Source organism: Dromiciops gliroides, chromosome 3 (assembly GCF_019393635.1).
Source record: "Dromiciops gliroides isolate mDroGli1 chromosome 3, mDroGli1.pri, whole genome shotgun sequence".
NCBI lineage: Eukaryota > Metazoa > Chordata > Mammalia > Microbiotheria > Microbiotheriidae > Dromiciops > Dromiciops gliroides.
The window spans coordinates 264,324,234-264,338,914 of NC_057863.1; the positions used below are offsets into that span (position 1 = coordinate 264,324,234).

Below are 14,681 nucleotides of genomic sequence, written 5' to 3' on the forward strand. Positions count from 1 at the left end.
CTATAGATAGCTTTGATTCTTTTTCTGAAAAATATCTGTTTATAGCATTAAACTATTTATCAATTGGTTAATGGCTTTTACTTTTACAAATTTTGTTTATTCCTTAAGGAAATGAGACTTTTATCAGAGAAATTTGCTATTAAAAATTGTCTAGCAAAATGTAGGTTCTCCTCTTCTCTCTTAATTAGGTCTATTTTTGTTTTTGTTTTGTCTGATCATGATAGCTACCCTTGCCTTTTTTACTTCAGCTGAAGAATAATAGATTCTGCTCCAGCCCTTTATTTTAACTCTGTGTGTGTCTTTCTGTGTCATGTGGGTCTAATTTCCTCTTCAGCTCTGCTCTTTTCAATAGGAATGCTGGAAAAGGCTCTATTTTATTAAATATCCATCCCCGCCCCCGCCCCCCCCCCAGAAGGATTATATTCAGTTTTGCTGGGTAGGGTTTTCTTTGTTGCAATCCTAGTTCCTTGCCTTCTGGAATGCCATATTCCAAGCCTTCCTTTCCTCCTGACTGCGGTTCCATGGTATCTGAATTGTTTCTTTCGAGCTGCTTGCAATATTTTCTCTTTGATCTGGGAGTTCTGGTGGTTATCATATTCCTCTGAGTTTTCATTTTCATTTTCATTTCTCTTTCAGGAGGCTTTTGGTGGATTCTTTAAATTTCTATTTTACCCTCTTGATCTAAGATATCTAAGATATCCATCATAATTTCTTGAAATATGATGTCTAAGCTCTTTCTTAATCTTGGTTTTCAAGTAGTCCAATAATTCTTAAATTATCTCTATTCAAACCATTTTCCAGGTGAGTTGTTTTTCTAATGAGACATTTCACATTTTCTTCTATTTTTTCATTATTTTGATTTTGTTTTATTGTTTCTTGATGTCTTATGAAGTCATTAGGTTTCACTTGCCCATTTCTAATTTTTAAGAAATTATTTTTCTTCAGTGAGATTTTTTTTCCATTAGGCCAATTCTGTTTTTTTAAAGTCTTATTTTCTTCACCAATTTTGTGTCTCTTTTACCAGGCTGTTAATTCTCTTCTCATAATTTTCTTGTATCACTCTCATTTCTTTTCTCAATTTTTCCTCTACCACTCATCTCTTGCTTTAACTCTTTCAGGAATTCTTGTTGGTCTTGGGTGCCATTAGCATTTTTCTTTGAGGCTTTGCTTATAGTTATTATTACATTTTTGTCTGCGTCAGAATTTGTATCTTGATTTCCCCTGCCACATAATAACTTTTTATGTTCCAGTTCTTTTTTGTTGTTCTTATTTGCTCATTTTTCCAGTCTATTTCTCAACTTTCAACTTTAGTTAAAATGGGGCTCTACTCAGCTCGGGGTAAGGAGGCACAGAACAGAGTCGGGGTTTTTGTGTGTGTGTGTGTGCTGCTGTTTTCAAAGCTAGTTCTAGGGGGTCTGCAAGTTTTTCGTGCTTCCAAGGTCATGTGATCTGGGAAGAGGTATGTTAACTGCTCTCCCAGTTTGTGCTCTAGTCTTTATCCAGGAGGGGCCCCTGGAACTTCAGGTTCCCTGCTCTTCTGCAATCATAAGTGCTATTTCTCTTTTATGCCTTGGAACTGAGACCAAGTTCCCTGCTCCTTTGTGACAGACCATAAGTATTCCTTTATGTCCTGGAACTTTGACCCATAATTCCATATAAGTAATAGAGTTTCCAATCAGCACTAGCTGCACCCAGTACTAGCAGATGGTTCCTTGTAGCCTCTTTATGACTGGTTGTCTAACCCCCTTACTCTCTCTGAGCTGAGAGCTCCTGCTACTGCTGCTGACACCACTACTATCACAACCACCTCTAAGGCCCACTGCTGGTGCTGTTCCTGCTGCCTTGCTCTAGGACAGCCCCATCTATAGTGTCACAGACCTCTCATTTTCCGAAGTTGACTTAGGCTGGAAAAAAATGTCTCATTCTGATCTTTTTTGGGTTCTTCTACTCCAAAATTTGATTTGAGGAGTTATTTTAAAGGGGTCTGGAAGGGAGTGTTGGGAGAATTCAGCTGAGTTGCTGCCTATACTCCTCTATCTTGACTTGGCTCCTGCCTTAGGATATTTAAAAGTATAATTTGTGACTCCAAAGGCTCATGGATGAGGTTTATATTGGGGGTGGACCCCAAAAGATATTATCTCTTTTTAGCTGGTCTCCTCTAGAAGTGCTCAAGGAAACTATCCCACTATACTCCTGGTATATAGCTCATGTCTAGATCTCTCCAAATGTGAGCAATAAAATGACTAACTCCTACATAAGCATTCATTGTACCAGATGCACATTGAATAACAACAACAATAGTAATAGCTAACACTTAACACCTTCTTTGTTCCAGGCACTGGGCTAATGCACTCACTTTTCAAATAGTATCTCATTTTTCCTTATAAACCCTGAGAGATAAATGCTTTAATTAACTTCATTTTACAGTTGAGGAAACAAAGGTGAAGTGATTTGTCTGTAGTCATACAGCTAACAAATGTTAGGGGCAAGATATAAACTCAGGTTTAAACTCCAAGCCCAGCACTCTATCAACTAACTATACCACCTAGCGCTCTCTCTCTCTCTCTCTCTCTCTCTTTCTTTCTCTCTCTTTTACTTTCACTCTCTCATTCTCTTTCTCTCTAGCTATGTATACATATATAAATATAATCCCTTATTTCACACTAAAAAATGACTTAGGGGAACTCATTATCAGATATAGCCACATATAAAGCACTCAAATAACCCATCAACACTCCACACTACCCAGAAGGGAACTGAGCTTGGAGTTGCTACCAGGACAGCATTCTTCTGAAATGCCTCTCTTCCACATGTTTATACACAGTCCCTTATAGACTCATAATGCCACCCTATGGTTAGCTCCCCATAAAAGGTAAAACATAGATTAGAGGATGCTAAAGAAATCCTTTTCCTCCCATCATTCCTGAACTATCTGAGCAACTTAAGGACCTTGCTCTCCAAGTGAGATATGGTTCAAGAAATATAAAGATTATTGATTTCTCCTTAGAAAGGGCCCACTGCATCAGAAAGTCCTTCTATTTCTCTAGAGAGTCTAATCATCAAATTCTCAGAGTTGAGGATTCTCAAACCTTGTAACTTTAACACTTGGAGCTGTATAGGCACAACAGCCATGCCTATTGATTTTACAGATACACTAAATCACACCCCAGTGTGTCAGAAGCCCTCTTAACACAGTGGGATTGCCTGAGATCTGAAACCCAGTGTGTGGTAGAGACAATTTTCCCAGTCTCAGAGGAGTATAAGGTATAGCTGCAGCTGCCTCTACTTTTCTTTCTTTCACTTCTCATTCATGGTCCCTTTCCCACTTTATGAGCCTTTAGTGCAAGATGTTTTGTATAGTCATTTGGTTACTCTATAGACTTGGACCTTCTATAATCTTCCAGATTCTCTCTATGGCATTGCTTCATCTGTTTTATTGACAGAACCTAGTTACCTTTGAGATCAAGTGCTAGTCAATAGTTCTTCTATCCCATGATACAGTTCTGTATTATTGACCTCTATGCCTTCTTTTTTTCTCTATGCTTTATTCATAAGGTAGAAAGGAAGTCTGAGATCAAGAGAGAAATGAAAGGGGGGGTATTCAACTATAATAGACTTAGCTCTTCTAGAAATAGATTTATATATAATCATTGGATCAAAAACAATTCCTGAAGTCTCATAATGGAAAATACTATCCGCATTCAGAGAAAGAACTGTGTAGTCTGAACTAATATTGAAGCATGCTATTTTCACTTTTTTTATAGTTTTTCCCTTTTGTTCTGTTTCTTCTTTCACAACATGACTAATGTGGAAATATTTTTTAAATGATTGTACTGTATAACCTATATCAGATTGCTTGCTGACTTGGGGAGAAAGAAGGGAAGTGAGGGAAATAAATTTGGAACACAATACAATTTTTTAAATGGATGTTCTAGTCTTCTTATACAAAATGACTGATAGTAATGTTTTATACAACTGCACATGTGCAACCTATATCTGATTGCTTACCACCTCAGGGAGGCAGGAGGGGAGGGAGGAATAGAATTTGGAACTCAAAGCTTTAAATAAAAATGTTTCTTTAAAAAATTTAAAAAGAATGTTGAAAACTATCTTTACATGTAATTGTAAAAATAAAATACTACGGGGTGGACCAAATGTAACAAATATTTAATAATTTATTTATTTTTGTTTTTAATTTATAATACCATAGCATTATATACTGTATATATAGGAAATGAATTTACATTACATGTGAAAATCAAATCTCATCAATGACAACAAATAAAGAACAATAATTTTCAAGAAGTTATTAAGACATCAGACCCCTTTGTGACTTTTGGCCCACCCTGTTTTTTTAAAAAAAGAAGTAGGCAGGTAAATTAATATCAAAGCCTGATTTTTCATATGATGGGGAATGATAGCTGTCCAACAAATATACATTTTCCCAAGTCTTCATCATCCAAAAATCTTGGATTTGTTATGGCCTATCAGTAAGTGGTCCATGATCATACCAACATTCTGTGGTCAAGCACTCCTTAGTTAATGCCAAACAATGCATTATTCCCTATAATCTCATAATGTTGACTGAGGAACTTATCAAACTGATAATCATCAAACTGATCATTAATTCTTCTGATCAGGTAGCACCACAGTTCCAAATCTGAGCATGAGAACAAGGGAGGTATGATCAAATATTAAATTTGATATGCTTATTTTTATAGGTAGATGGAATATTTCTAACAAGTTCTTTGAAGGATGAATACAAAAGTTCCAAAGTTTTGCAATTCAAGTGAGTACATCTCAATTTTTCTAAGATTGAAGTAGTCATTACTTGGAGTTTTAATAGAAAGTCTGTGATTCAGTTTGCAGATTCAATATATTCCTGTGCATATATGTGTTTTTAGATTTTCTATTTTTTTGAGTCAACAAAAGCCTGCTATCTATCCTTCCCACATTATGTTGCCTCCTCCACTGATAAAGAAAAAAAACCACCTTTGCAGTGTTTGGGGCATTGTCTGGGTATTTGGGTGCTTAAAGAGACCATTTTTCCCTTCTCTTCCCAGACCCAAGTTAGTGAAATCTACCCTGTAGCTTCAGTGTGGTGACAATGACCTGCCAGTAACTAGAGAACTAAGAAACAGAGGGAGCAATAGAGGACACCAAGATACCAAAACACAATGTGTGGGTGGTCTGTGTGACACCCCACTTTAGTATGAGGGAGAGTGCTCAACATCTAGCTGGATCCATATCCAGCTGTTATCCCAGAAGTTGCTTGGGGCAAAGACCTAGGATAGTGAAATGTGAATTTACCAAAATAGGAAAAGACTCGGATTCTTTCAGATCCAGCCCTTAGGGAAACTATCACTAGAAGAGAAGGAATCAGAAAGTGAGCAGCAGGAGAAAACAAGGGAGATCTCAATGATCTCAGGAAGGGGAAAACTTAAGAGACCTTGAATTTAAGTATATAAATCATCAGGGAAAATATCAACAGCAGGATGAGATATGGATTCTAGATCAAGCAAACAAGTTCAGGAATCTATGAACAAAGACCACAAAGCAAAGGAAAGTGATCCAATATTTGATAAGACAAAGGACAACGTGGAATTTAAGGAGAACATGGAACATGCTGTTCATGAGTGGTTCCAAAGAGAAATGAGAAGTATGAGAGCAGAATTTATGGCCTGCACAGAAAAAAATCCAGAATAGAAAAATAAGAATCAGATGCAAGTCTAACCAAAGAAATAAGATTGAGAGGGATGGATTGAAAATGCAAATATTTGGGGGCAGTTAGATGGCTCAGTGGATAGAGCACCGGCCCTGGAGTCAGGAGTGCCTGAGTTCAAATCTGGCCTCAGACACTTAACACTTACTAGCTGTGTGACCCTAGGCAAGTCACTTAACCCCAATTGCCTCACTTAAAAAAAAATGTGAATATTCAGGAGTGAAGAATAATATATAAGAAGAGAAGCAAAAACCAATCATTTTAAAAGAAAATATGCTCAGTATTCAAGCAAAACATATTGGTTTTGAAGACAAGATGAGCAAGGACAATCTAAAGATCATGTTCTCCCAGAAAAACATTATGAGTCAAAAAATCTTGACATAATAATACAGGAAATGCTACAATAGAACTGCTTAGAACTTCTGAAAATGAAATTCAAAATTAAAGAATTCATAGATCACCTACAGAAAAAAAGCTTCAAGGCTGCAAACACCAAGACACCTAATGGTTAAATTTAACAATTTAATTCGAAAACAAGTTCTGCAAACAATCCAGAGAAATCCCTTCAAATACAAAAGAAAGGGAATTCTAATAACACAAGATCATTCTTCACCCAGCAGAAAATGCAGTAGGGAATGCAATAATAATAGTTATAGGGGCAGCACAGGGTGACCCTTCTCCTGCAAATCTGAGCTTAACCATAAATAAAAAAAAAAAGATGGACATTCAATAATAAAGATGTATTTGAGACATTTTTAGAAATAAAACCACAGTTGAAGAGATTGTTTGATTCTTGAATATCCCAAACAATAGAGATGTAAGAGGAGTAAAAGAATAAAGCAGCCAAGAACAGCAATAACAAAACTGACCTCAGAGAAAGTAAGAGACATCTTTCTAAATATGCACAGACAGGGATAAAGGCAAAAGTCAAACATAGGTAATAATATGGAAGTGAACTAGAGGTCTTAGGAACAGAACCTTTCAATACCCTTCCTAAGGGGAATCAATGCTTTAATTGACTAACTTTCAGAAAAAAGAAAATAGATCTAGATATAAAGGAACCAAAGGGGGAAGAAACTCCTTGTTCTGATGGATTCACAGGAGAATTCTATCAAAAGAACAATAAGTATCCCCAATTCATAAATTTCTCCTAAAAATTAGAGTGAAAGTACACTACCAAAATCCTTTTATGAGATAAATACAGTCCTAATACCTAAACCAGGAAAATATAAGGCAGAAAGAAAACTACAGACTAATATTATTAATGATCATTGTTTGAAAAATTTTATTAAAAAATCCCATCAAACAGACTACAGTCATTTGTCTAAGAATCATTCATTATGACCAAGTGGCATTAAATCAGGGATGCAAGGATTGTTCAACATTTGGAAAACAATCAACATAATTAATCACATTAAAAACCACACAATCATCTTGATAAATGTAGAAAAAGTCTTTGTCAAAGTACACAATCTTTTATGCTAAAAAAGTCCCTACTACATATGCATGCACATGCACATACATATGCACACACACAAATACACATACATATACATTCCCCCTCAGAACTGCTTTAGATGCATCCTAGAAATTTTGGTGTTTTGCCCCATCAAACTCATTCTATTCCACATAGTTATTATCTCTATGATTAGTATTTGACCCACACACTATCCTGATATCATTATTAAGTTTATATTTGAGAAATGAGGTTTTTATCAGAGAAACTTTCTTTAAAAATGTTTTCACAATCATGATTACTATGTATTTCCCTACATCCTATTTCCCCCATATATCCTACTCCCTCTCCTTTTACCTTGTCCCTTCTCAAAAGAGTTTTTGCTTCTGACTTTTACCACCCCCAATCTGCCCTTTCTTCTATCAGCTCCACCCTTCTCTTATCCCCTTCCTCTCCTACTTTCCTACAGGGTAAAAGATTTTTATATCCAGCTGAGTGTGTATGTTGTTCCCTCTTTGAGCTAATTCCAATGAGAGTAAGATTCAAATGCTCCTCCTCAACTCTCCCATCTTCCCCTCTACTGTAAAAGCTCTTTCATAGATCTTTTATGTTAGATAATTTATCCAATTCTACCTCTCCCTTTCCCCTTCTCCCAGTGCATCCCTCTTTATCACCCCTTAATTTTATTTTTAAATGTCATCATACCATAGCCAATTTACACCTATACCTCCATCTATGTGTACTCCTTCTAACTGTCCTAATAATGAGAAAGTTCTTAGGAGTTACAAGTATAATCTTCTCATGTAGGAATGTAAACAATTTAGCCTTATTGAATCTCTTATGATTTCTCTTTCCTGTTTACCTTTTTATGCTTCTCTTTAGTCTTGTATCTGAAAGTCATTTGTTAAAATTCAGATCTGGTCTTTTAATCATGAATGCTTGAAAGTTTTCTATTTAATTAAATATCCACATGATTGGGTTTTTTTCCCCCTTGAAGGATTATATTCAGTTTTGCCGTGTAGCTGATTCTTGCTTGTAAGTCTAGCTCCTTTGCAGTCCAGAATATCATGTTCTAAACCATCTAATCTTTTAATGTAGAAATTGCTAAATCTTGTGTTATTCTGATTGTGCTTCCATGATATTTGAATGATTTCTTTCTGACTGCTTGAAATATTTCCTACTTGACCTGGAATCTCATAATATTCCAGGGAATTTTCACTTTGGGATCTTTTTTAGGAGGTGATTGGTGGATTCCTTCAATTTGTATTTTACCTTCTGGTTCTAGAATATCAGGACATTTTTCCTTGATAATTTCTTTAAAAATCATGTCTGGGCTCTTTTTCTGATCATGGCTTTCATGTAGTCCAATAATTCTTAAGTTACCTGTCCTGGGTCTTTTTTCCAGGTCAGTTGTTTTTCCAATGAGATATTTCACATTTTCTTCTATTTTTTCATTCTTTTGATTTTGTTTTATTGTTTCTTGCTGCCTCATAAAGTCATTAGTTTCCACTTGTCCAATTCTATTTTTGAAGGAGTTCTTTTCTTCAGTGCATTTTTGTACATCTTTTTCAATTTGGCCAATTCTGTTTTTAAGGTTTTTTTTTCTTTAGTATTTTTTGTGCCTTTTTTTTTACCAAGTTATTGATTCTTTACATGATTTTCTTGCATCATTTTCATCTCCCCCCTAATTTTTCTTCTATCTCTCCTATTTGATTTTTAAAATCCTTTTTGACCTCTTAGTAATTCTTTTGGGGCCTGAGACCAATTCACATTTTTCTTTGAGTCTTTGTATGTAGATGTTTTGACTTTGTTGTTCTAAATTTGTGTTTTGAACTTTCCTGTCACCATAATATCTTTCTATGGTCAGATTATTTTTGTTCTTGTTCTCATCTGCTCATTTTCCCTGCCTATTTCTTGACTTTTACCTTTCTGTTAAAGTTGGACCCTGCTCTTAGGGTGGAGAGGGTACTGTCCCAAGCTTCAGTTTTTTCATACTGCATTTTTTAAGAGCTAGTTCTAGTTAGAGGTAAGTTTTCAATTCTTCCAAAGTGTTATGATATAAGGAGAAGTGTAGTCACTGCTTTTCTGGCCTAAATTCTTCTCTATGAGTGATCACAGTCACCTTTTTCCACCCCAGAACTGTGACCAGGGTCCCTGCTCCCTTGTGGCCTCACATTCTAGTTTGCTAGTGCTCTTTCTTGCCTTGGGACTCAGAAACATGTATAGGCAATGCAACAGAGTCCTGCATCCAGTGGCATTAAAGGATCCCCTGTAATCTCCTTCTGACCAGTCATCAAATCTCCTTATGTCTGTGGTCTGAGAGCTGCAAAAGCAGCTGCTACTGATTTAGTTGCCCATAAGACCTGCTGCTGGCTTACCAGGGCATGGCCTACACTAGACTGTGCTCCACACTCACCCTAGTGAGATAGACCTTTTCTGCCAACCTTCTAAGTTTTCTTGGGATGGAAAATTGTTTCACCCCATCCTTTTGTTGTTTCTGCTTCTCCAGAATTCATTTTAAGACATTATTTTAAAGTTCTTTTTAGGAGAATTTGGGAATTCAGTCAAGTCCCTGCTTCTACTCTGCCATTTTGGCTCTACCTCATACCATGTGGCTTTTAATTCTAAAATTTCCCAATGGTTTATTTAGGTCCATATTTTTTCTTTTGCTCATTTTTGCTAGATTTGCCTAATTCTAAGGGAAAAAAATGTAAGCTTCTTAAAATTATTATGTAATTTTTTTGTATTTCTGTCAATTCTTTATTTATGAATTTAGATGCTATGGCATTTAATGCATGTGTGTATGTGTATAGTTTTGATATTAGTTTGTCTCTGATTCCTAAAATAATAGTTTTCTTATTTATTGTTATTGATAAATACTGTCTGTTATTATTAATCACCCATTCTCATGTATTCTGAATTTTATTTTGTTTCATGTACTTTATCCTTATTTGTCCCTCATTTTTGCCATATCTCTCATGTAAATAAAGCTTGTAAAAAACTAGGTTTGAACTCTCTTTTATAATCCATCTTTCATAGATCAAGTGCCATCCTCAGTTTTTCTCCTATGACTCATATTTAGAGGCATCATTTTAGGTGGAAGCAGTAGCATCTGGTACAAGTTATGGTGTACACATATATATATATACATACGTACATATATACATACCATACATGTACCACACATGCACCATAAATATGTATGTGTATATATTAATATATGTGTGTATGTATATATATGAGTATATGAGTATTTGTTTTATATATATATATAAATACTCATAGTCCTGCAAAACAAATTCCCATGTTTTCCATGTTCAAAACTATGTCTCTTTTTGCATTTGAAGTCCATTGTCAGCCAGAAATATGTCATGGGGGAAATAGGTGGTGGGGGTCCCTAGGTCCTCTTTAAAGAATTATACCCTCTGGTAATCTGATTAGAATAAAAAAGTCTTTTATTTGGGCTCTAGAGAAAGAGACCAAGAAGGAAGTCAAAGACTTCCCTTCAAGGGGAGAAAATGATTCAGAAACATGATTCTCTGAGACTCATTCTCCTCAAACAGAAGACAGGCAAAAGCTTTTATAGACCACAGATGGGGTGACCACCACCCGACAATGGAAAGTTGCCTTTGGGGGTGGGGAAAGCTTCCTGAGAGTCAGGGGGATTTTCTTTTGGAATGATAGTCCTGACCTCTGGAGTTATCTCTGTCTCCTAGCTCAGGTAGTAGCCATGTCTAACTGACTCTCTTGCTATAGAATTTAATCTACCCCTACTTCTTAGGTTGTGTCTATCCTGATAGTTGGCCTGCATTTGGGGTTGTCTCTTGTTCTGACCTGTGTTTTGCCTCTGGACTCAGATGACCTTGGAGGAGAGAATGAGGCTGATAATTTTGCACAGCCCCACCTCACATAAATCTGATTCACTTGCAAGTCAAGACATTACCCTTCTGATGTCATTGGTGCTCTTCAAGAATGGACAGGGGGCAGCTAAGTGGCACAGTAGATAAAGTACTGGCCCTGGATTCAGGAGGACCTGGGTTCAAATCTGACCTCAGACACTTGACACTTACTAGCTGTGTGACCCTGGGCAATTCACTTAACCCTCATTGCCTTGCAAAAAAAGAAAAAGAATGAAGCACAAACAACAACAGATACATCACCCATTCTTTCCTACCTCAAGTTCTTCATATATCTTTAGCTCTTATTTTCTTCCCCATCCCTCTTTATTCTTTATTCAATCCATATGCAAATCTTTCTGTAATTTTCTTAAAACAATAGTCCATAAAAGAAATTATTATGTTGTTATTCTTTACCTGATAATTGTTATTATTTATGTTTATTATGCTTCTATTTGAGTTGTCTGAGGTATTCACAAGATTTTTATGGCAGTCATTTAAAAGTCTCTTCTGGAGTTGAATTTCACTGTTTTTCTTTATGGTTCAGTTTTGCAAGGTATGTAATTTTGGGTTTAGTTTGAGCTCTTTAGTTTTTTCATTAAATAATTCACATTACAAGCATTTATCATCTCTTCCCCCACCTAATGTCCCCACCTAATTAAATAATTTTCAAAATGAAAAATAAAACCCTAAAAATAAATAGTAATAATCATGCAAAACAAATTCTGACATTTTCCACATCCAAAAATGCATGTCTCCTTTTACATTTGAGATCTGCCATCTCTCTGGGAGGAAGCAGATAGTAGGTTTCTTCTCTATTCCTCTAGAGAAATGTTTTTTCTTTGCATTACTTAGGGTTCTAAAGTATCTCAATGTTGTTTTTCTTCATAATGTTGTTGTCAGTGTATAAATTGTTATCTTATCTCTGTTTATTTCACTCTGAATCATTTCATAAGGGTTTTCCAGAATTTCTCTAAAGCTCTTCATATTTATCATTTTGTGTGGCACAATAGTATTTCATTATATCCATATACAATAATTTGCTTAGTCATTCTCTGATAGGTGGACAGTTCACTTAGTTTCCACTTTTAGGCTACTAAAAAAAGAGTAGCTATAAATAACTTTGCACATATTTGTCCTTCTCTTTTTTTGAGTTCCTTGGGATATAAATCTAGAAGTAGTATAACTAAGACAAAGAGTATGCACCATTTATTAACATTTTGGGCATAATTACAAACTGCTTTCTGGAATGGCTAGGTCGATTCTGAGCTCCACAGCAATGCACTTGTGTTCCTTTTTTCTTAAAGCCCTTCCTCAAATTTGTTATTTTTCTCTTTTCTTATCTCTGCCAATATGATGGATATAAGATAGAATGCAAGCTCAGAGATTCTTTAATTTGCATTTCTCTAATTATTATTGATCTGGAGCATTTTTTTCATTTGGTTATTGATAGTTTGGACTTCTTCCTTTGAAAACTACCTATTCATATGCTTTGACTATTATTTATCCTTAGCTTTTCCAAAAATATTTTTCCATTCCCATTTTAGATTTCTGATTGTGAAACAATACATGTTTTCCTGAAGGTACCCTGTATGCTGAAAAAAAGTATATTCTTCAGAGGTCTATATCTAACTTTCTTAAAATTCTCTTCATCTCCTTTACTTTTTTTCTTATTTATTTTATAGCTAGATTTATTTAAGACTAAGACAGGTAAATTGGAGATTTCACTAGTATGGTTATACTTTTACTTCCTTTAATTTAACTTTTCCTTCAAGAATTTGGATGTTATGGCAAAAAAGGGCAAATATAGGTAATATTGACCATAATTTAAATGTCTTTGGTATTTTTTGGCAAAATGCAGTTTCCATGATTATCTCTTTTAATTCAGTCTGGTTTTTTTCTTTTTCTTTGTCTGAGATAATGATTGATACCCCTGCCTTTTTTTTGCTTTAGGTTGCTCTAACCCCTTATTTTAACTCTGTATGTAGCTTTCTGTTTCAAGAGTGTTCTTTGTAAACAACAAGTTCTTGTATTCTAGTTTCTAATCCATTTTTCTATCCTCTTATATTTTATGGGTGAGTTCATCCTATTCTTATTTACAGTTATGATTGCTAACTGTGTTTCTTACCACTCTGTTCTCTTAAATGTATTCTTTTCTTTTTTACCTTGTCCTCTCCTCACGGGTCTATTTTGCTTCTGACCACTGCCACCTTTAATCTACCCTTTCTCTTGGTCCCTTTTTCTCCTTCTCCTGTCTTGGGTAAGATGATTTTTTATATCTAACTGAGTGATTATATATAAGATTGGCCAAAATCATGAATATTTAATAACTCTTTTATTTTTTGTTTTTAATTTGTAATACCAAAGCATCATATACAGTATAAATAATAAATGAATTTATATTACAATTAAAAACCAAATCTTATAAATGACAAAAAATAAAGAAAAAGATTTTTCAAAAAGTTATTAAATCATCAAACCTCCTCATGACTTTTGGCCCATTCTTTATATTTTTCTCCCTGTTTGAGCCAATTCCAATGAGAATGAAGTTCAAGTATTGCCCAGTCCACCTTCCCCTCATTTTATGCTCCATTGTAAAAACTATTCTTTGTATGTGTCTTTTATATGGAATAATTTCCCTCTATTTTCTTCTCCTTTTCTCCTTCTCTCAGTGCATCCCTCTTTCTTACCCTTCTATTTTTCTTTTAAGAGCATCCCAACATGAGAGACATATAACCATGCTCTCTAAGTAGACTCATTCTAACCCTAATGATGATCAAATTCTTAAGGCTTATGTGTATCATATTCCTATTTGGGATGTAAACATATTACTTTATTAAGTTACTTGTGATTTCCTCACTAATGCTTACCTTTTTATGCTTCTCTTGAGTATTTTGTTCGAATGCCAAATTTTCTATTCAGCCCTGTTTTTTTTCCTCAAGAATACTTGGAAAGTATTCTATTTCATTGAATGTCCATCTCCCCCACTTTCCCTAAAGGATTATATTCAGTTTTCTGGGTAGGTTTTTGTTAGTTGTAATTCTAGCTCCTTTGCCTTATAGAATATCATATTCCAAGCTCTCTGCTCCTTTAACCTGGAAGCTGCTAAATCTTCTGTAATTCTGACTGTTGTTATTGTTGTTCAGTTGTTTGGTTGTGTTGGACTCTTCATGATCCCATGGTCCATAGCATGGCAATACTGTCCATAGGGTTTTCCTGAACAGGATTCTGGAGTGCCTTGCCATTTCTTTCTCCAATGGATAAAGGCAAGTGGAGGTTAAGTGACTTTTCCTGGGTCACATAGATAGTAAAGTTTCTGAGGCCGTAATTGAACTCAGGTCTTTCTGCCTCCAGGCCCAGCATTCTATCTAGCCACTATAGCTCTGTGTATAGATTATGGCAAAAATGCTCACTGTACTCCACTATCTTGGTGGTACCCTTATTTCTCTTTTGAGACATTTTAGAATTTCTTCTCATTGTTCCATGTTCTCTGAGGAATCCATAGGATTCTGTCAACAGGATTTATGACTCCACTCTACTTAGATCCTACTGCTTAGAATGTAATTACTTGGGGCAGCTAGGTGGTGCAGTAGATAGAACACTGGCC

General features: G+C 35.3%; 1 protein-coding gene across 1 annotated transcript in view; it reads left to right on the forward strand.

Annotated features, from left to right (window-relative positions):
* TMPRSS15 (transmembrane serine protease 15) overlaps positions 1–14,681 on the forward strand; it is a 157,911-nt gene that overhangs the window by 4,163 nt on the left and 139,067 nt on the right. Inside the window, exon 3 of the mRNA XM_043993461.1 lies at positions 4,722–4,789. Coding sequence (XP_043849396.1) covers positions 4,722–4,789 — 68 coding nt within the window. The remainder of the gene's footprint in view (positions 1–4,721; positions 4,790–14,681) is intronic.